At 43.4% G+C, this 23,276-nt stretch overlaps 1 protein-coding gene across 3 annotated transcripts in view; it reads right to left on the minus strand.

The window, feature by feature from the left end:
• lef1 (lymphoid enhancer-binding factor 1) overlaps positions 1 to 23,276 on the minus strand; it is a 58,069-nt gene that overhangs the window by 6,355 nt on the left and 28,438 nt on the right. The window contains exons 4-10 of one of the 3 annotated variants that reach the window (XM_041785972.1): positions 20,440 to 20,572; positions 12,698 to 12,788; positions 10,874 to 10,993; positions 9,991 to 10,153; positions 9,084 to 9,191; positions 7,422 to 7,461; positions 6,802 to 6,843 (exon numbers count right to left, since the gene is read on the minus strand). In XM_041785972.1, the coding sequence (XP_041641906.1) occupies positions 6,809 to 6,843; positions 7,422 to 7,461; positions 9,084 to 9,191; positions 9,991 to 10,153; positions 10,874 to 10,993; positions 12,698 to 12,788; positions 20,440 to 20,572 (690 nt within the window). In that variant the 3' untranslated portion in view covers positions 6,802 to 6,808. Of the gene's footprint in view, positions 1 to 6,801; positions 6,844 to 7,421; positions 7,471 to 9,083; positions 9,192 to 9,990; positions 10,154 to 10,873; positions 10,994 to 12,697; positions 12,789 to 20,439; positions 20,573 to 23,276 lie in introns of all 3 variants that reach the window. The other 2 variants (XM_041785971.1, XM_041785970.1) reach the window with 2 other exon arrangements.

Raw genomic sequence — 23,276 nt, forward strand, 5'->3', positions numbered from 1 at the left:
TAACCTCCAAACCCGCCGACTCACCCACCCACCCACACACCTCCCCAGCTCCGGTCTCTCTCTCTCTCTCTCTCTCTCTCTCTCCACATACACACAGCTCTGGGGTTTCTTTTGGTGCCATTAAAAAGGAAAACACCGCCGACAAATTACTCTAAAAATAAGCCAAGTGGAGAGAGGTGTCTCCAGCTCAGGCTGAGGAGCAGACTTTACCATGGCAGAGAGGAGAGAGGGGGACTGAGAAGGAAGAGAGAGAAAGTAATGAAAGAAGAGAAAAATGTATCAGAATCTGCAGCCTTTTTCACACATACACATTTGAAAATGTAAAAAAAAATATGGGTAGAAATCAACCTAACGTGTTCTTTCACACATGTTCCTCACATTGGGAGAGTCTCCTCATTAGACGGGAGGGAGGAGTCGTTTTTTGGAGACGTGAAAAGGATGCCATTGAAGTGTGTTTAACACATCCTAGACAGCTTACAAAGCAATTTGTCCCATGCTATGATGGCAGTTTTATCCCTGCAAAGCTACTGGACATCTATTGGGCAGCGTGATTATGCACATGAAGATCACACCAGTCGCTAACTAGTAGCATGAAAGGAGAAACTTAACAAGGCTGATGGATTGGCCAGATTCTATTGGGGCTTTTCCACTATGCCTTTTTTGCCATGTCTGACCAAACCAAGCCGTGCCGATTTACTTTTCCATCACCAGTTTGGCCGCGCCGAGCCACACCAAGAATGGTCCTGCTCTGGAGCAAGAGTGCCCCCACCCTGCTTCCAAGCGCGCTGCAGTGACGTCACAGCAGTTTGTCATCATTTGGGGACATCTCTCAGACGAAACTTTGAAATACCTCGGGACAACGGCATGGACAGGCATGATTTGAGTGGACAGCTAAACCAAACAGTGCTCTTTCTGGCACAACAAAACAATGCTTAATGAAGCTCAGCTATTTAGCATCATCAGCCCACAGTGCTGCATCATTGGCTCTAGATGCGTCCTCAAATTGATATGGTGGAAGAACAAATCCCCTGCTGTGCTTGGATGCCATGCTGAGTCAAACCAAATAGAGCCAAGCTTCTCAATGTAATGGAAAAGGCCCACATGTCTGTCATCAGACAGACCAATCTTGCAAAGCTTAATGAGCTTTGCAAGACTAGGGTTTACCAATGCATCGGATTAACATTGAAATTGTCAAACATATGCCCTTTTGACAGGCATTGGCCACTGGAAAATAATGTAGGCATGAACTGATGTTAGGAGTAGATGTTTATCTGCTGTGTTCTATCAACTCAATGGTCTTAAAAGCAGCTAAAACCAGGGATGTTTTGTATAATTGAAGAAAAACACCACTGATAAACCTTATTGTTCCAGGAAGAAACAGATCCAACATCTCTGTCACAGTTATGCCTCTTAAGACTAGCTGAACAATGAAACCACTGCCATTTTAGCCAGAGATCCTTAAACGGTTAGTAGCAATCCCATGTTACATCATCCTTGGTTTAGTCCAATTCTGGCCAAAAGTGGGTGTACATTGTGCAATTTTAAGCCAATTATGGCCTGGGTATTGAGTCATATGACTGGTTTTGAAGCTTGATTGTGTCGTTTGTCATGAAGTGTAAAGAGAAACAACAGCTGATTGTGGGCCCGATCAGCTGCACTGCTCCTATGTAGTGAATTTCTGGCATGTTTGATTTTTTTGGTTGGTCAACTGCAAACACTCGCACAAGGCTTTTTTCCCTGACTGCATCAATGCAAACTGTCAGTATCTTTAAAGGCTCAATTATGCTCCCTTTGAGTATGAAAATAGATCTGTTTTAAATGCTATAATTGCCACTGTCCATACACACAAATGTTATGTTTGGCTGAATGATAAAAAAAACTAATCCACCAGAGGTGGTTCTCTCACGCAGACCTAACAAACTCCTTCATTGCTGCTCTGCCCCTCCTCTGCCAGCCCTAGTTGTCCATCTCTGTGCCAAGGTGAGCCAACAACCAGGCAATATTTTCCTCTGTTGGCAACATTGCTCAGCACTGCCGCCAAGGTTACCAGTAGTATTGCAGCGTTAGGTCAGAGAACGTGCAGAAATACAGACTCTTATCCATATGAGTTTTGAACATAGAGAATAAAAGAGCCATGAACATGATTGCAAACAATCTAAATGTGACTTCAACCTTTGTCTGCTGGACTTTTTAAATGAAACTTTATTGACATTTGCCACAGTCTGTCCCAATTTAACTCATGCAGTGTGAGCACTCAGATCGCGCCCAACCATCGGACCGTACAGCGAGAGCACATAAATTGAGAGCATTGGTCATGCTTCATACACAACTCAGTCGCACAGTGTGAGCTGACATTCCTCTATGACTTTTATGGAATCAGATTGAAATCACACAGAGTGCACTCGGCCAAAACAGACTTGTGAGCTGTAGAAAGCTATCGTCCACACATTTAAATTAACGTCTGGTGTGGTGGCATTTCTTGGTGTTGACCTTGGCCTGGTTCACACAGCTGGCGTTAGCGACACCTTTTCAAAGGAGCCGCCTCTCTACACGTCTACATCAGAGCTGCTCTTAAAGACACGAGGGAAAAATAAAACAGCAGGCTAATAAAAAAACAGCACCTGGAAGACAAAGCAATGTTTGAAACTAAATGCTCTGCACTGTCAGCACTTTTTTCAGCTCTGAGACATTCAACATAAAAGAAATCGCCCCTTTTAAAAAAGCTTTGAAATTTTTAACCTCCAATCAAAAGGCGGGCCCAGGGGAGAGAGAGACTTTTCCAGAGGGGCTATCAGAAGCTAACAAGTCAGTCAGAATGGGCTGGAACCCAAAAAAAAAAAAAAAGAGGGGAGATGGTGTTTGTGTTAAATGGTGAAGAGAAGGGAAGGGTGGGGTCTGATTGTGGTCAAAAGGGGGAAAAGGAGGGGGGGGGGGTCGCCAAGACCCAAAAACCTCAGGCATGCGTGGGTGAGACTGGGGGAGAACAAGAGGGGTGTGAGAGGAAAAGGGGGAGATGTTGCAGGAGGTGTTGCCCACATCTGAGGCGGCATCGCTGGGGGCCCGGGCAGCTGAAGTCTGGCCGTGTGCCCCCGCGCTGCTCAGTCTGAGCTGCTGCAGGCCAGGGGGTGTCGGGAGGGAGGAAGGGAAGGGGGGAGTTAGAGCGAGATTCAAAGAGCCGGCACAATGACTGCTCCCTCTGCTGTGGTCTCGCTTCAAAGGGCCTCCACCGCCACTCATATTCTCCGCCAGGACAGGAGAGGAGAGGAAAAGGAGGAGAAAATGAGTGAAAGAGGAAGAAGAAGGAGCTGTGGGTGAGGTTTTCCCTCTTTTCACAATAGCCAGACTTGACTTGAGTGAAATAAAAATAAACATTGCTTCCTCTACCCAAGCGGTCCCCCCTCTTCCCGTCTGTGCCCCCTGCTTTACCTGGAGGCCTTTAATTCATTCACAGATAAGAATCTCACGAGGGGAGCGTTTTATGAGGTCTCTTCCGAAAGAGAACCGCAACGCCCCAAGGAGCCGCACGGGGAGAGAGTGAGAGAGGAAGTAGAGAAGACATCACAAAAATCCAACAGACTGGACCCTCATACTGTTACCGCAGCTGGCCAAACCACAACACAATAGGCCCGTGACTCAATCAAAACAGGTTTCAAGCCCCAGTCTAAACAATGGGAGCTATAGCTGCATGTGCTCACATGTAAACAAAGAACTTTAAGGGGGTTGTACCCTCATTTTAACATGTTTTTTTCGTTTAGAGAGTCAAATATGGCAGCCAAGCCAGGAGGAAAGACTTGCGAGTTAAAACCACACACTTAAATTACATCAACTTTGACATGTTTAACCCTACTCATGCTAAGTGCTGAGAAGGTCATTTTTTCCTGACAGAGCAGGCTTTGTCAAGGTCAGGAGAGTGAGAGAAAGGGAGGACTGTTTAGGGTGAACATTTCCGACTCTACTTCCTAACCCACAGAAACATTAGCTGGGGCGTCGCTCTGATTTAAGCCCAAGTCTCCCCCTTCCTATTTTCTTTCTCTGAAGAAATACAGCTTTAAAAACATCCTCTCATCTCCTGTGCACTTGCTCAGAGCGAGACCCAGAGTCATTTTTTTCTTCTTCTTTTTTTGGGGAAGATTGGGATTCCTTCCCCAATTATCCCAGGTCACTAATAAGGCGTGGAGGGTGTGGAGGCACTGGGCTGCGCCACGGTGGCCTGGAGGCTTGGTGCCAAATTGAAATGACTCGGGAAATAGAGGCAGACGCTGAATCTTGCCTAATTGCAGCCAGAGTGTGTGGCTGACTGTTCGGATGTGTGTGTGTGAGACAAATGTGAGCTATGAGGGTCTGAGAGAGGGAAGATGAGAGGCAACAAATAAAAAAAGAGAGACACAGAGAGGAATGGGATCAAAATGAGGGGATGGAGACTGAAGGATGAGTGGCAGTCGAGTGAGATTGGGTAAAGTCAAGAACTCAAGAGAATGAGGGATTTTCTTTCTGGCCCTTTTCTTACCCTTCCCTTCCCCCCAACACACTCACACCCTCCTTCCTCATCAAAGTCTTCTGACAGCTGACTTCTGGCTGCACACATCAGAGGGAGCAGAGCTGGGGCAGAGGAGAGAGAGAGAGAGAGAGTAGCCACCAAAGCTGCAGCTTCAACAACACTTTCTTTCATGTTCTTGGACCAGGGCAGGAGGTTAGAAATGACCCTCGGAACCAGGTTTTTATATGAGTCAAGCAAAATCTTTAAAAACAAGAGATATACATGATTCATGTGTACAAGGCAGTGCCCTCTTAGGAGGCTGAAGAAGTTGACTCGAGCAGTTTTATGGCAGTTTGCGAGTGTGTGCAACTCCAAGGCTCTAGCAGGTCAGATTTATAAAAGACCATCTTTGTTAAGTAAGAGTGCCCCCCCCCCCCTTTAATATAAAGGCAGTGGCTGAAATTGGAAATAAGCCTTGAGGGCACGTATGTGTCTCAGCCAGATAACTATCTCCAAAGGCTGTGAATCAGCAGGCTTAGTCAGACAGAAAGACCAACAGGAAGCAAGAAAGGGAGAAACAAAATAGAAAGGGGACGATGGAGTATAACAGACAAAACAAGAGGAGACAAAACGCCTAATTTTTCATTGTCAGAACTGTCAAAGAGCTGCAGCAGTGTGGTTAGAGCCAGCTGTGTGGCGGCCCAGTGTTTGACATGCTAAAGATAACAAAGAGAAGCGACGTTGAGCCATAAAACATGACTCCTCAACTCCTGGTAGGCAGAAAAACGAAAGTCATAAACTGCTATTATTATATTAAGTAAATTTTCCTCTCTACTTAAAGTGAAGAGCTTCACTTTTTCATGCTGTATATTTTGCATCATGCCACCACTCTTGTACAAGAAGGTGTTTAAATTGTGTCTTCATATTTAACTCATTAGCAAACTTCCCTTCAGATGTTTGGTGTAGATGAGACACAGATGGGGTAGAGGCTACTGCAGATGAAAAGAAATAGACAAACGAGTTCATTTAAAGATGTTTTTTGGCGTCTACACCAAGCTAACCTCAATCCAGCTCTTTGGGATCTGCATAAATTGAGGGCTCCGGGAGTTGTGGCAGTATCCTTGGTATTATGCATATTAGTTTAAGGCTGTCACTGAGAATCAGCAAGGGTGTCCATCCCGCTGCGGCTAGGCGCTGCTAATTATTGGATCAGAGATAAAGTGCTTTTTAGCGCCCGTTCTCTCTGAGCTTTGAAAACCGGCTGTGGCGAGAATTTAGAGGAAAAAAAATAAAGAAAAGAAAAGCCCAATTTTGGGTTCAGAGAGAGCCACTGGGTCAGGAATCGATCAAGTGGAAAACCTTTGTCTGGTTTGGGGTAGATTTCGACGCAAGGCCAGATTTGTCACATCTGCCTGGCTTTTTCTGCTGCCGAGGGGGGAGCAGAACAACAGGATGCTGCCAGACTCTAAGGGAGGGAGAGGAAGAGGAGAGAGAGGGGGCAAGATCCAGAGAGACTGGGGGAAAGGAGTTAGCTTTGCCTCACATTGGGAGAGTTAATCCTTTTTTGACAATAAAAAACAGACAGGTGAGGGTTCGACACATCATCTGAATCAATATATCTCCACATGTCAGTCACACGGAAAAAAACGACTGCAGAGTGCCTTTGTTATGAAGGCATTATAGACACCCTGAAACCCCAGATAGCGTGAAATCTTATTAAGGTATAGCATCTCATTAAGTTCCTGCTGAATCCTGCTCTGCTGCACAGAGATGCAGAGACAGACAACATATGTAGTCCATATGGGTCTGAGCTGACATCCTAGCCTCTACTAGCAGTAAAAGGAAAGGTTGTGGGCTTGTAAAACCATTTTCAGCTGGATTATTTGGATGTTTAGAGGACATTAAGAGAATGAGAATTCTGATTTATTAGGCGATATTTTACTGATTTTATTGGGGCGTTTTTATATTCATTATGTACAAAGACAACAAATTCCTGGAAAACATCTGAGCCTTTCTTCCGGCTAACACAAAAACATTAAATTTCAGCAAACACACACACACACACACACACACCAACACACCCACACACACAAAAGACACACAGAAACTCCAGTGACTATTGAGGCCACTGAGCAAACTTCACACACAAAGCACAATCCCTCTTCAGGCCACAACACCATCGACACAATGACTATGGCGAGGTTAGGGTGGACCTTTTTAGGATTAGTCTGTGAGAACATACACTCAAGTCAGTGTTTAAAGAAGCCTTGACATGTACTGAACTAATCACACAGGGGGAGGCGGATAGAGGGGGTTTGTCTTACCATTGTCTCAGATGTACGCCGTTTTCATTCTCTGGCCTGTACCTGCAGAAGATTGCATCTTTTTTAACAATTTTGCAGGCATCTGGACGGCATAGATCTTTACCGTACGGACTAAAGAAATAATAAAAATATTGACATTCTACTTTAGGATGTAATTCTCAATGGATTAGAGTTGCAGTGCTGAGAGGAGGATCAGAAGCGCAGCTAAACAAGGTCAGCAAAAAGACATACTGTAGTGCAGCAGGCAAACAAATAGTGCAAAGCTCAGAATCGGTAAGTAGTCATAAAGAATGGACAGACTAATCCCAAAGTAGGTGTAGAGAAGGGACAAACAGATGGAGGGATGTGCACAAATAAAGAGTTAACTGAGGAAAGCAGGAAGCTGCCTGCTCAAAATCAAGCCAGCCTACTGAAGCAAGAGTGAAAAATAGCAGATTTGTGTACCTATGTGAGTTTGTCAAGGCCTTGTGGGAAATCTGTCGTTATTTTAAGCTTTACAGTGTTTGCATTAGTGAAAAAAATGTTAGTATGCTGTAAAAAATGATGGTATGGAAAGATGGCACAACTCACAATTTCAAGATTTAACAGACAAAAGGAAAACAGGAGGGAATGTTTCTTACCCTGGGAAGATTCCTGCATCTTCTCCCTCTTCCGCTTCTTCTTCTTTCCCTAAAAAATATACAGAGGAACACATAAAGTGTGGCTCCAGCACTCACGCTCACTAGACCACTCTGGTATCCTGCTGCCTACTGCCATGTTCACTCATCCCCTGCTGGGCATCCAACCAGCATCCCTCGGTCTCCGGACTCCCATCGCAAACAGCCGCGCTGAGAGGGACAGAGCAGCTCAAGTTTGAGTGTGCTCTACCTGCTTTCAGCTGCTTAGAGAGACTTTCTTTTTTATCATTTTAGGCCTGTTTGGAGTGGGGAGCATGCTAACAGTACAGAGGTAGCTCGTCCTGCTGATGTGACCCCTCTGTGTCACATTTGTGCTGCCTTTGAAGTCCCTCTAATGACAAATATTAACATAAAGTGCAATTAAAAATGCTCACTGTAATTAGGCTAGTCTAGCTGGATGAGTGTGAAGAGCACCACTCTTCTTCCAGCGAGGTGGTGGGAGTGTGTAAGGATTTATAGCTTATGCTAAATCCCCAGGGGGGAGACTATAGGTATAGATAGCAGCGCCGAGTCGTCCTAGTCAAATATGAGCAGCACTTTGGTTTCCTGCTGCAAAGTCTGCTAATCCACTTATTCATGAGCTAATCTGCCTTCTACTGCTGCGGCAGACAGGGGAGAAGAGAGACTAAGTGAGAGTGGGTGAGAGAAAGGATGAGAGAGGGGAGGGAGGGGGGCACGCAGCAAAAACTATGAATGCTACATGCTCTCCATGCCAGTGTGATGACTATTTTTGGGTGTTTCCTGACATGATGTGCAGCAGCTGAGGAGTTTGTTTGTAGGAGGAGTCAAATACAGAGACAAAATTCACTTCGCCTTTAGAATATCAGCTCGTTTTATCTCTGTAGTGTGCCAAGTAGAAAGTATTACCTTTACTTTTTTCTTCCCAGCCCCTCAGATATGTTTGTACACACAAAAAAAAAGCTGGAAATTAAACGGATCTGGGCTAACTGTCACTAGCTGCTGCTGTAATTTCCTGTCTTCCCCCTCTCAGCGAGGCGTGTTAGCAATGGAGCAGCGGAGGCAGAAGGAGGAGGGATGCCGTCAGTGTCCGAGGGGAGGCAGATAAACACCACAAAGCACATTGGTGGTGGAGTGAATGTGAGTGCTGGAGCCACACTTTTGATAAAAGGCTGGTGCTCTTTCTCACAAATTCATACACACCACAAAAAACAAGAGACAAAACTTCTAAACAAACACACAAAACAACATCTTAAATCAAGCTGAAGCTTCCAGAGGAGCAAAAGGTGCTGCTTCTAGACCCTGTAGCCAGGATACAGCATCCTAAACCCAGTCTAATAGCTGCTTTTTACATCCATGCTGATATGAAACATCAAAGAGCAGCCAAACCATCACCAGGCAGTTTTACTGTGGTAATAATAATGTCCATGATGGTACGATCCACTCTAGCATAATGTATGAATTACACATAAGGCAGAAACAATGGATCTGTAAATGGACCCATTAGCATGAGGCTGACTAGTGTGAATTAATGCCTCCTTTTTGTGTGCCATTTAAAGAACTAGTCATGCAATGCTGACACAAACAATATCATATCAACACTCACACACAGGCGCACCTCTTCCAATCTGTTCTGTTGATACTTACATAGTTGTCACGAGCAGACCAGCCTGGGTAGAGCTGCATGTGGAGCTGCCGTTCCTTGCGGGCTAACTCATAATACTTAGCTTGCTCTTCCCGAGATAAAGCATGCCACTGTTTCAGTACAAAGGGAGATTAAGGGGGGAAAAAATAGCATACAGTCAATTACTTGCATGCACGTGCATGTTCCCTGCATAGAGAAGTGTGCTAGTGTTTTGGTAAAACTGAAAAAAAAAAAATCAGCTTTTTAACTTTCAAATGTTCGGTGCAAAAAAGAACAAACTGGCGGATAAAAGAGACAAAGCAGAAGGGGGGACACATGATGAAGAGATTAACATACAGAGTCGGAGAGAGAGAGAGAGAGAGGGGGGACTAGAAGGGAAAAAAACTTTGATTTCATATCAAAACACTGGTTCCAATTTAGCAGCCCTTTTTATTCAAGCTATGTCAGTGAGCAATTACGCTACACAGGCCACAAGCCGGGCTTTGCTGTGGCTGGCTGCCTCAACCACTGGGTCTATTCGTTAAGACTTTTAACATGGCTATGTGGTTCCACTCTTTTCCCAATCCTCAAAAGGAACAAATTTTGTCATTTCCAACCGTGCCATTATCCAGGCATGTTTTATTAAAGCCAATTTGATTAAATGTCAGTTAGATAGGCAGCCTGGATCTGTGCAGCTGAGAGGGGAGTAATTGGCTGGGGCAATCATTATAGAAATAATCACAGCTAGTTCATAAAAGACAGTGTGTTAATACAGGGAGGAATCTTTGTACTTTTTAAGCTAATTGGGCTGAGGGAAGGCAGTCCCTGCTGCCGCGTTACAGCCACAGCTTGAACTGTGATCTCTTGGTGATTTTTCTAAATTAACAGATAAACTATAGCCACAGAGCGAATGAGACTGCTGTGACCTACCCTCCGTCCCAGGATCTGATTGATGGCGGCGCTCTCCTTCAGTGTGCACTCGGCGACCACGTTGGCACGCATCTCTTTCATGTAGAGCATGAAGGCGTTTAGTGGCTTCTTGATGTGCGGTCTTTTGGGCTCCTGCTCCTTTCTCTGTTCGTGCTGGGGTTTCCTGAAAAGAATTTAAAAAATACGACAAGGATGGAGGTAAATAAGGAGAAACTGAAATGAGAGCATGGTGCCACAACGGCGACAAAAACAGCAAGGTTCTGGTTCACTCTCAGCCAATGGGGAGTCAGCGTGAGAGGGGTTACCACGCCATGGGCCCCGGCCTCTTTAATCATGTGCAGTTGCATAGTTGCAGCCCTTCATGCGGAGAGATTACTTCACCAGTAATGGCAACCAAACCTTCTCCTCCACATCAGCAAACGTTTAAAACCAAACGCGGCTCTGCTCTGCTCTCTCTCCTGACTCACTTTCTAATAACCTTTTTGATGCTGGTACAGTCTTGGAGCTGGGCTGGCCATGAATAATGGAAATATCAGTGATAACCACTTCAGGGCGCTCACAGCACTTCCCACTGCGCACACTGGGGATGTGAACTGAGTTCATCCTTGCACTAATCTAGGACCTGTATCTGTTGCTGGCTAAGTGTGTTGTGATCCCTGAGGCCGAGTGAAGCTGAGGCCTGTTATCAGCTGAGCACGGGCCCTCACTGCTTATCTGCTCACATCAAGGGAATAAGAACAAGGCTCTGACAGGGAGTTTGTCCTGCTGTAGAGGTGCAAATACCTGGAAGTGTGTCGTCTCAGGAAAGTGCTGATAGAAAGAGGAGGAGAGGCTGGAGTTTTGAATGTGTTTTTAATGGTTTTCTGTATTCAACAGGACTCACATGTGCATGATGTCTGTTTCATGCAGCGGCTCGTGTTTGACCTGCGGGTTGACAATGGCCGGGTGGGGGATCCCTGTAGCATGGGGACCTGGGGGGCCGGGCACCATGTGGTGTGAGAACCTGCGATAAAATGAAAGTTTCATTGATTAAAGACATGAAAAAGGATGGCAGCAGAAAAAAATTTGTGTGATCTAAATAAGAGGGAAACTGAAAAACGTGAATGAATGAGACCAAAACATCCACCCTGAGAGACAGATGTATCTGGAAAAGACAATGCTAAGAAGGTAAAGTCCCTGTAGTTATCGTACATTCACAGATTCCATCAGCCTGATATATTAGAGCAGAGAAGAGCAGCAGAGTAAAGCTTTAAAGTCCCAGAGGGGAAATTTGGCTGACAGACAGCAGTAAATAATATCATAATAATATCCTGCTGTACACAATAAACAAGAACACATGAAAAGTGAATGAATATAAGCTGGATCTGTAATGACAACCAAGCTAAGAAATAAGAAAAAAAACTTCTTACATCCACAGCTGGAGACAGGTTTGGTATTTTTCTTTAATCTGATATAACCTTATAAACTCACAATGGATAACAGAGATATTGCTTCATATAAAAGGATTACATTTTTAAAGAAAGGTATCACTGGTTTCTACAATTACAAGGTATGTCATCATGTTTCTGTGCTCCAGAAGATCCATGTACCTTTAATAACTCATAAAGTCAGGAACTTAATGTTCCCAAGATTTGTGCCTTTGTGTGTGTCACTGCAGATAAATAACAATCCAGATAAGACAGAAACTCATCGTTAGCATCCTCCGATGGACTATATTTCTGCTGAACATGAGGGAATCTTTACGCCTCCCCCGTCTGGTCAAAACTTCAAATACTTTCTTCTGTAATGATAAATAGAAAAGTTTGTTTCTTGTCATCAGTCCATTAGTGGGTCCGTAATGCCTGACCCCCCCCCTTTTTTCCATTGTGCTTCATTTCTTTTTATTTCAGCACTCACTTCATCATGCTGGCTGTGGTTGCATTTGAAATCAAATGCCTTCTGTTTTTTTTCTGTGTTCATCATGGGGTGACAGCAGAGCATCAAACAGCAGAACTGCTCAGTAACGCAAACACGATCTTTGTCTTTGAGTACCAACTAGGACATGGATTGTTAGAAAACAGAAATTCATCAGGTGAAAAGGTCCTTAAATTGGAAAAAGCATTCTAAAATTGAATTGTAGTCGTCGAGGTTTAAAAGTTTATGAGGAGGACGGCAGAAGGAGACTATCTGGGCTTCAACTGCCGTCTGATTGTACACCCGGCTTTATCCCGTTTTTGTCTCTTTACTAACATCACACTGACAGAGAGAGACGGGTAAGGAGAAGACAGACAGAGGTTAAGATACATTCAGAAAAAGACAAAAAAACATAATGGATGGAAGCAAAAAAAAAAGCATTTTAAAGAAGGAACAAAAGCTTCATAGTCACTGAAACTGTGTCTTGTGAAATGAAGTAAATCTCAAGTGCTTCCAGAGAGTTTTGATGAAGGATAAGCAGCCATATGGTTATGCAGGGGCACGTATGTGGTGATGTGTTTGACATGTGCTGGGCACACAGAGGAGCGGTGCGGCTGAAGCCACAGCAGTGCAACAGGAAGAGCCAGAGGCAGACCTCCCCTGTGCTCCTGCTGCTGCAGGCCTGCGGTCCTCTGCTCAGCACACAAAGTGAGTGAGTGTCAGAGAGTGTCTGATCTGAAGAGACAGCAGAGACTGCTCCTGGTTTACATAAATCAACTGTGCATGCTTTTGTTTTCGTTTGTTTGAGACTCACCATCCCAGAGGTGGGGTAATCTGGCCGACTCCTCCAGGAGACAGGGAGTAGAAGTTGGGCATGTCTGGTCCAGGGTGATGCCTCGACATTCCTACACAAACAAGAGTTGAACACAATCATTAAGAGAGGGATTAAGCTTGTGTAGGACAAAATTTTTTTAGTCAGTATGGCTACAAAGAAGTCTGCTTAGTGTGAATAATGAAATGGCTGTGCCTAAATTTACAAAAAAAATGGACTACAGCAACTTTGGTACAATAAAGATTAACTTGTGAGATCACAGTAGTCAGTTTAGTGGCCTTTGTTTATTGGAAAACACTACTGAGAGAATCACAGAACTTATAGATCCATGAACATGTAAGACCTTTAAGAAAATAAATCAGAAACATACATAATTTACACCATAATCAGTCTTCAAAAGACTTGTCAGGTTTTGATTTTCAGGTTCTTAATCAGAAAATCCTATTTAAGTCCCAGCTTTTTCACTTGTGTGCCTTTTTTATTAAGAAAAGAACTTGTAAAGACGCTTGTGTTGATCATTAGGTCTATTCATGTTTTCCAAAGTCAGGTGGTCAAAAAAATTGCGGTGGGGGTTTACGAGTATAGAGACGAAACACCTGTCTGAAAATCTTGAGATGCATGTTACAAATAGCATGATTAGTATCAGCAGTATCAGCAGATATTACCTTAGAAAGTTAACTATTAGCACTAGCAGTTATGAAGATATCTGCCAATATTACAACCAATACATCAGCTGTAAGTCTTGGCCTATATTGGCTTACAATACAAACCTAAATCAATTGTTATTACCCACCTACATGGCATGTTTACATCAGCCAGTATCAGCCTAAATATTCAAGTCCTATATTGGCTATATTTATTGACCAACATCGGCTGTAAATACAGGCCTATATCAGATGTAAATATGGCGTATATATGTATATAGGCTGTAAATATCAATCATGAATATGTCTGTAAATATAGGCTTTTACTGTCTGTAAATATTAGCCTATATTGGCTGTAAATATTGTCCTATATCATCTGCAAATATCAGCCTATAATACTATGAATACCAGCTGTGAATATGGACCTTGATCGGCTGTGAATATGGACCTATATTGGGTGTAAATATTGGTCTATTTTGGCAATCAAGATTGGCCTAAATCAGCTGTTAATATGGGCCTTTATCGTCTGTACATATCAGCCTGAATTATTAATGAATATCGGCTGTAAATATGTGCCTATATTGGCTGTCAATACTGGCCTAAATTGGGTGTAAATATTGGTCTATACTGGTTGTAAAGATTGCCCTAAATCAGCTGTAAATATTGGCATACATCATCTGCAAATATGGGCCTAGACTGTCTGTAAATATCAGCGTAAATTATCAATGACTATCAGCTGTAAATATCTGCCTATATTGGTTGTAAATAATGGCCTATATTGGCTGTAAATATTGGTTTATACTAGCTGTGAACATCTTCCTCTATTGGCTTTAAATATAAGCCTATATCAGCCATAAATATTGGCATATATCTGCTGCAAATATCAGACTATGTCATATGTAAACATCAGTCTATATTATCTATGAATATCACCTGTAAATACCTGCATATATTGGCTGTAAATATTGGCCTATATCCTCTTTAAATGTCAGTTTATATTGGCTATAAATATGAGCCTATAATATCTGTAAATATTGGCATATATTGGTTGGAAATATGAGCCTACATTGGCTGTAAATATCAGCCTATATCAGCTGTAAATGTTGGCCTATATTCTCTGTCAATATCAGTCTATAAAAGATATAAATATCAGCCTTTATTGACTATGAATACCTATAGAAATCTGTAATTAATACAATGAAAAAGAAACCAGATCTGACTTTGACTTGGCCCATCTAAAATCTGAATTTATTACATAAAATATTTATGTAAATAATTTTTACATCTGTTCAGTCATTTTCCTTGCGGTGAAATATGAACTTGTGTCAAATATATTAAGAGGTTTGAAATGAATCCACACAGGAAGGTTTAGACTTTTAACATTTTAGCAAAAGGAGGGCAGTGAATTGAACAGTTCGTGTGTAAAGGAAGACACTGTAAGCTTTGGTCAAAGAATCTGTATGACTTGATAAAAAGTTTTATCTGAGCAACCATAAAAATGGCCAAAAGTTGTGAAAGTTTAGCAAACTCAGTTTGCAAAGAATGACAATAACTTAAAGTTTAAAAGTTTATTAGCCAAGGTGTGGGTTTAAGTCAGTTGGTAGAGCAGGTGCCCATATTTCCTTTGCCTCTAGCTGTCCTAACAAACAAAGACAAAAAGCCCCATAGAAAATAATCTTTAAAAAAGCCTAGCGAGTGGACCTTGAGTCAAAGACTGTTTGTTTTATCACTACCAGTCAAGGACAGCCCATATGTCAAGCCCTCTCAACCTCACATCATCATCCAGTAATAAAGGGATCATATTTCCTTGACTTAGCAGAGTCCTTCCAGTGTTTCAGGGTCTTTAAGCTGGTTAATTGAGGCTCTCTCTTTGTGTCACAGGCTGCAGCTCTCCCTGTAGACACCGGATTGACTTGGACTAACTGTCGGTGGATCTTCAGGACTAAGCCCTGCCATCTCCAGCTCACTTGCTCCTGCTGGGTTTCAAGGTCGAGGGGATCTCTTTTCGCAGGAAGATTTAGTCAAGGATGTAGGATAATTTATGTCTAACAAAATCTATCATGACCAGTATCCTCTTGTTTTTTATTTTAAATCATTAGTTATGAGTCAGATGAAAACCAGCTTATTTCTGGTTCATACATGGACAACTTCATGTGTGCTCAAACACACACAAAAAAGAAAAAAAGAGGGCAAATGCCTCCAGATTAACACTATCTCCTAATCCCTGCTGGAGCCAGCCTTTTCTGCCGGCCTCTATCTTTTCTCTCCCTCTTTCTCTCTGCAGGCTGTGGTCTGCAGGGGCCTCCCTCCTCAGAGAAGCAGGGCGAGCGGGGGGCTTATATCTCCAAAGCCAATGTTGCAACGCCGGATTCATAGCGCACATAGCACTACCCCCTGCCCACTAATCCACGATGCTACACTCCTAAGGGCCCTCCTGAGGGCAGGAGGGAAGGAAGCGAGGGTGGAGGCAGAGAGGGAGGAGGAGGAGGGAGCCCTGGCGTGTTAACCTTGTCACTCACACCCCTTTAGGTGCCTAATTACTCACTGTGCTGTTCACACCTTCCCGCTGACGCCCAACAAGGCTTCACACTCGCATTTCCTCTCAAAACAAGCAGCACTAACACAAGTCTCATTGTTACACATGGAAATAATCTATATTCAAATGAGATTTTCTGTGTTTTATTTCAATTCTTTTACGCATACAGGGTTTAGATCTAAAATGTTCAAAGCCCCCCTCCTCCCCCTGCCCGACCTTCCATCCTGCATTGCGGCCCTGTGCATATTAGAGCTCATAATGAGAAAATCCATGATTGTTTTTCATAATTAACGAGCAGATCAAAGTCTGAGCCCACTAAGGAAGGCAGAGGAGCAATTGGTCGATATTAGAGAGAGAGAGAGAGAGAGAGAGAGAGAGATAGAGGGTGGGAGGGAGGGTGGAAAAAAAAAAGAGAATAAGAGAGATTTTAAGCATCCTCAGCTTAGCTCTGCTGGTACACACACATGAATTTGCCTTGGGAAATCATTTGCAGCTAATTCTGCAACTGGATCTCTCGGACTTTCTGTTGTGCTGTGGGCGAAAAAGATCAAATATAGTTAGAAAAAAAGGACCTCAGGGGTCTCCTCTGCTCTCCAGTGTTTTTAGGGACTCGGTGGACCAACATAGAAAAACAGAAAGCATTACCTTGTTGTGCTACATGACTGCAACTTTCTAAAATGTAATGCTTGCATGTGTGCACAATGTTTTATCGCTCAATCCCGTGTCAACACAAATTCGTTCCTGCTTCCATGAGGAAAATATTCAACAAACTGTGTCTGATGCATGATTCTTCTGACATATGTGGAGCACAGATTCTTTAAACGTCTCTCACTCCCTTCATCTCAATACGCCGCATGCTCACTTCTACATTGTTATTTATAGCCGGTCCTTCAGAACCTCCCAGCCTCATCCTCGTCTTCCTCATCGCCTACATCCCGTCTGATCCCTCTTCTTTTCAACTGGCAGCCGCAGGAAAAGAAGAAGAAGAAGAAAAGGTGCGGGGACAAAACTACGGAGGGCCCACATCTCTTTTTCAGCATTAGTGAGATGCTGCCAAAGTCTCCAGCTGTGTGGGGCTGAGGAGGCAAAGGAGCCTCGTCCTCGGCGCTGAGCAGCTCGTCTGCAGCTGTCAGAGCGGAGCTGTGATGTTGTTACTGAGAGTGCAGAGGGAGAGAGGGCAGAGGAGCTCAGCGCACCGTCCCACAGGCTGCTTCAAACGAGTTCATGTGAGGAGCGGAGAGAAAAAAGGACGACTTTGCTGTGACACTTTTTGGTTTTTGTTTTGTTTTGATGGATTCCTGACAGTTTTGACAGGCAGGGGTGAAAAATAAACTCTGGTATTAGTTCAGTTTAATGCAATCTGACTTTACTGTTCGGTATTTATGCTCAGTTTTGAGAACAATTACTGAATATTTTGAAGTTTAGAAAGAAGGAGCATTGGTATTAGAGCTGTATGATGCAGTGAGCTGGGCTCAAGAGAGAAAACGTTAAGAAATAAACACATAAAAAGACATTGTCTATCAAATACTTCAAAAATAATATCAGTATGGATATGCACATAGAAAACAACACCTTCTTTAAATACAAGCAAAGAAAGACCTTTAACAGTCATTAAAAGTTTTTTTTTCATTGCTTTTCATTTGTTCCTTTAAATCTGATTGTCACAAGGCACTTTAGTAGTACTGTCCCTACTGGATTGTAAATAAAGTGTACTGATCTGAATTAGATGAAAAAAGGTTTATTTGATCGTCCCCAATGATTAATCCTTTCTTAGCTCAAAGTAAAGCCTAAAAGAAAAGTCTTTTCATCCATTTCAACAAAGTTGCCACTGCTTTAACTTTATGATGCAAATGGATGAAAACAACCTCTAGAATATTTGGGAGATAAATCATTCACAAAGTTATAACATTAGTGGGCCTTCAATCCACCAGTTTTTATGTGCATTTTCAACTTGCACATAAAATCTTGACTGGAAATACTAGGGGGAAAATGAAATTTCGCAAAGAAAGTTTTTTTTACTCTTCAAGAAAGAGGAGGAAAAATTGACATATAAATGGAAAGTGTGACTTTTTGCACATAGACACCATGGATGCAGAATATTATCAGCATGATAATAGTATTTGAAGAAAGTAGCTCATGAAGTTTAACATCCAGGGCTGCAGATGGACTAGTAGTAAGGCATGCCCGATGTACGTGAGCGGCCAGGGTTCAAGTCCGGCCTATGGCTCCTTTCCCAAATGTCTCTACCTTACTTTCTGACTCTATCCACTGTCCTCCTGTATGAATAAAGTCATAAAATGATCAAAAATATGTCTTTAAAAAAGTTAAACATTCGTACTCGCAGATATGAAAATTAAAATACTTACAACTTTGGCTATAAAAATCTTTAAATAATGGCTGAAAAACCAATAAGTTAGTGGAGTTTTAGGCTGGACCACCTCTTTTTCTTTATTCATCATCATTCCTTAGACTTAAAAGTGTGTTTAAAGTACCAGAGTTTTAGGTATGAAGTGCATTTAAGTATTGATGTCGACAGCAGTATTTGCTAAAATGACTTTGTAAATATCATCATATCAGATATCGGCAAAACACCAATATCATGCATCCCTAAGAAACCCATTTAGTAAATATATAACGGCATATCTGGATAGGTTTTGTTATGTAAGCAAACAGGGCTGCTGTTGAAGTTTTCCAAGAGCACACTGGTTTAGAAAATGTGGTTAAAAACTCAGTTTCTGCAGATAAAGTTCTCCTTTGTTTTGTTTATCTCTTAACTGGCTTCCAAGATATAGGATATTGGAAAAAATACAATGTTTTTTTTGAAGAAGTGTCACCGACTGCTCAGCCTGTTGACTCTCAATACTTGCATAACAACAGCGGGGAGAATTAAGCACAAATTTGTATTTCTTTTGCCAGATTTGTGAAAATGTAGTGTTTCCCACAGAGACAATACTTGGGTGGACCTCCCAGCTATATTTACAGCCACCCAAATATATGTGCTGACCAGGGGCAGTGTCAAAAGGGTTCAATATCCGTGGCTCAGCCCAAACCCCGGAGTTCCCGAGACAAGCTCTCCTGGAAAATGTTTCACAGATATAAACTTAGCACCAAAAGTAAGGAAATTTGTGTTTGGTAGATTATTTCTTTGTTGTAACAATGCTCCTTGGCAATAAATCTTATACTGGTGGAAAGCCTGTTCATTTCACTTTTAAATGGTGCCACATTTGTAGGGAACATGCATTTGTGGGATGAGCAGCAGAGCTGAGTACGTGGGTGACCCCATGAAAAATTAGACAAATCTTCTCTGACAATGCCAAACAGCTTATTTTGCTGTTACTACTGACTCTGTTTTTAACTTCTGGTACCCCCAGGTGCTGCTAATCAGGTGCCTGATTGGCACCTGTTTGGCAGCACCTGTGAGCATGGGCCTTGCTACACAGTGGTCAGTCGGTGTCTGCTCCAAGAATCGGCATGCCACGTTTGACTGATCTGGATATGGCCTGTGCGATAGGGCAACTTCAAGCTGGTGTTCTGCAAAACCAAGTTGTGGCATTGTTTGGAGTGACCCCTAGCACCATCTCCAAACTGAAGGCCAAGTTCCATATCACAAGGGATGTCAGAGACAGGCCACGAAGTGAGCGTCCCAAGAAGACCACACCCCAAGAAGACCGTTTCTTCACCCTGTCAGAACTTAGGCTGTCTACTACAGATTTGCAGTCAAGGTTTGCAGAACGATACGGCCAATGGCTCTCTGCCCAGACAGTCCGAAACAGACTGCACACAGCCAATCTCCGGTCTCATAGCGCTGCTAGGAGGCCTGCCAGGACTGCCCTTCACCGTCAGGCCCATTTGCGCTGGTGTCAGCAACACGTGTACTGGAACCTGAACATGTGGAGGAACGTTATGTTCAGTGATGAGCCCAGATTCTGTCTACCGCAGTTGGACCGTGGGGTCAAAGTGTGGAGAAGACGTGGAGAACGCTTTGCTGATTGCTGCAACAGTAGAGTAACATCTTTTGTTCAAGGCAGTGTGATGGTGTGGGGCGGCATCTCCCTCACTGGAAAAACGAGGCTCGTCATCATTGGAGGCATTCTCAATGCAGAAAGATATCGAGATGAGATTCTGCAACCAGTGGCAATCCCATATCTTCACAGTCTGGGACCGAACTCTATCCTCCAAGATGACAACGCTAGCCCCCATGGAGCGGGGTTTATCAGAGACTACCTCCAGAATCTGAGAGTGGAGAGGATGGAATGTCCTGCCAACAGTCCTGACCTCAACCCCTAAAGCCCCCTCATTTTAAAAGGTCGGTGATGTTATTTCAGCATCTTTATACCACATACTGTTGATGAAAATTTCTGAAATAGCAGAAACATGAAAAACAAAAACAAAAAAGAACCTACTGCATCCTGACTGTCTATATATTGTGCTAGTCAGGGGGACAGTTCTTTCAATTTTGCTTCTGTTTAGAAGAGAAACTCTTCCACTGTTGATAAGGTTGTATTTTTTATAGTATTTTGTATTTTGTTTATTTGGTTTTCTACCTTGTTTGTTGTTTCCATCCTGGGGATGATGGCCAGAATGGGACCCTGGGGCGAAGTGCTCGTCACTGTATGTGATCAGTGGGGTGAGAGGGTGGACTGCATGAGATGGCTGCACCACAGGGACTTTGTTGGACTGTGGAGAGAGAAAAAAAAACACAAGAAGATTAAAAATATAAAAGACATATGAGGAACATATGGTGTAGCTGCATTATTTCATAAGCATTATGGCCCTACTCCCTACCACATGATGTGGGGACTGGTACAGGGGATATAGTGCGGGTGGTCTGCTTCCATATAGATGGTGGTGAGGCTTAATAACATGTTCATGTTGAGAAAGTTACCAACTTTCATTTCTTCTCTTTGTAGCACCTCACAACTTTGTTTAGCCTAGGTCAGCAGGACCAAAAACCCTGCTCCCCGAAGAAAGGAGGAAAAACAAGTCAGGGAGGTGCATGAGCATGTTTGAGACAGCAAAAGCGAGAGAGAAAGAGAGAGAGAGAGAGAGATGCAACCAGAGCTGAAGCAGAGAGGAGTGAGCAAGCGATAGAGCGAAGAGAGGGGAGAGAAAAGAGAGATTCACAGGGTAGAGTTAGAGCAGAGGTCTTAGGCGGGAGATCAAAGGCAGTCATTAGCTGGTGAATAAGGGGAGTTCATTACAGAGCAAGAGCCGGGGGAAGGAGAGATGAGGGATGGAGGAGGGGGAGGAGGAGAAGGAGGCTGGAGAGAGAGAGGGAGAGAGAGCATGCAAGTGAGACAGATGTCTGCAGCAGTACTTATTGCAGGGGTAATCACGTCAACAGTGGCCTCCCATCCCCAGCTGACTCACAGAGACCTGCCCGCTCCTGACAACCAAAATAGAGCAAGCCAGGCCCAAAGAGCCGCGGCACCAACCCCAACCCCCCCCTCAGCCGACAGCGCTTACATGCTTCAGCAGCACTGAACACATGGTAATGCTTAGCCATGTTAAATCTACTGTTCACAATCTAAGCCCAGAGCTGAGCTGGAGTCAAAATATCACCTCCACAGGATGTCAGGCTAATCGGAGAAGACATCAGTTCACTATTGGGTGAGACATGCTTACACCGAACCCCACCCACAAGTTTGAATCAAAGACTTTCATGAAATTGTAATCAGAGGATCTCGTGGGAAAAAACACCTGATTTAAAATGTTTCAAAGAGACTAAAATTAGGATGTGCATAAATATCTGAAGACAGTCACATCAAGAGATGCTTCTTCTTTGGCTCCACTTCAGTCGGACACGGTGACATTCCTGCAGTGCTAAGTGGCGATCAGTGCCACTGCTCGCCAACTCCGACCACACATTCACAAATACACAAACCCCCTTGGCCACAAGGGTGGCTGGAATGTCTGAGTTACCCCTGAACCTCTCGCAGACTGGCACCACTCTCAACTTAATACTCCCCTCCCCTTCAGTCCCCCCAACCTTCTGGGAATGTCCAAACCGGGAACACAAAAGGCCAGTATGTGTGGGTTTCCTCAACCACATGACACGTCATCCACATCAGATGCCTTATCGGTCTAGGAATCTCATCTCCTTGGGCCATTTTCTTTCCCAGACCTGCTTTTGATAAGACTCTCACCATGCTGTGGAGACCACAATGCCCAATTTCTGCCTGCTTTAGCCAAAACAACACAAATCCTGCTTGAAAACTAATTACACAACATCAGCCCAGGTGAGTCCCTGACCCCAGTCCACAAGAGTCAAAGGTGACGGGATAATCTGTGAAAGTGGGAGTGTCAGACCTCATCCTAAAGGAGGGGAGGGATTATTAGGAAGGCCTGCAAACCCTTAAAGAGGGCTAACCGGGACTGGGTTGGCTGGGACATGCCTACACCAGGGGCTAAATGATAGCATTCTCACCCATATTATTTTACGCCTCTCCGCTTCCATTAGTTCTCCTGTGGGAATGAGATAAGAACCTGAGGGATCATTATGAAGCTACAAGTCTTCTCTGACTTGTAACACAGAGAAAGAGCAATGAAAACAAAAGCAAGCTTCTTGTATCGATCACATACATTAGCAAAAAAAAAAAAACTGCAAGACAGGATTGATCAGCTCCTTAGCACCGATGGAAGCTGGAGACTCCTTTGAGTTCAGCCTTTTTATTTTTATTTTTGCTACAGCTGTCCAATCGGATTCTTCTCAACCTCTTAATAAAGTGTATCCTTTGTGGGGAAATCCACCAGAGAAAACCTGCAAACCTCTGTGACCAATACAGAGTTTATGGCTATTTACATAAACTGCATACCATAACTAACCAAGTTTACCAGAAGTGAGCAGTGAGAAGGGAAACATCCATACAGTATGATGGGAAAAACTGCATCAAGGTTAAATAAAGTCAGATCATATGTTGACTGTTTCATGTTAAAGTTACGGTCATTAAGAAGCAGCAGCCATCATGGAAGCAACACTTTTATTTGGCAACTTTCTTGCAAGTTGCACCCACTCTGCACCTCACAAATGCAAAATAAAGTAGGATACAGTTTCCTTAGAATTAAAGAGACCAAGTCACACAACATTAGCAAATTGGATCCCCTCTCATGCCCATCCTGACTGCAAGAGCCCTAAGATAAACTAGCAGCCGCAGCTGTGGTGTTGCAACACAGGGCAGCCATATTGGAGGTCCCCCCTTCATTGTATAGGAGAAATAATAGGCTTAGGATCTCTCTATTCATATTTTTCAGGGAGAGCGAAAGAAGAGAGGCGGCGAGCATTGAAAAGAAAACGTTCCATTTGGAATTTCATATTCAGGCTTGGCCGGCCGCTCTAAAGAACCCCTTAGATGTGGTTTTAAGAGAAATTCATTGTGCGGAA

This window comes from Cheilinus undulatus, linkage group 4 (genome assembly GCF_018320785.1).
Source record: "Cheilinus undulatus linkage group 4, ASM1832078v1, whole genome shotgun sequence".
Classification (NCBI taxonomy): domain Eukaryota; kingdom Metazoa; phylum Chordata; class Actinopteri; order Labriformes; family Labridae; genus Cheilinus; species Cheilinus undulatus.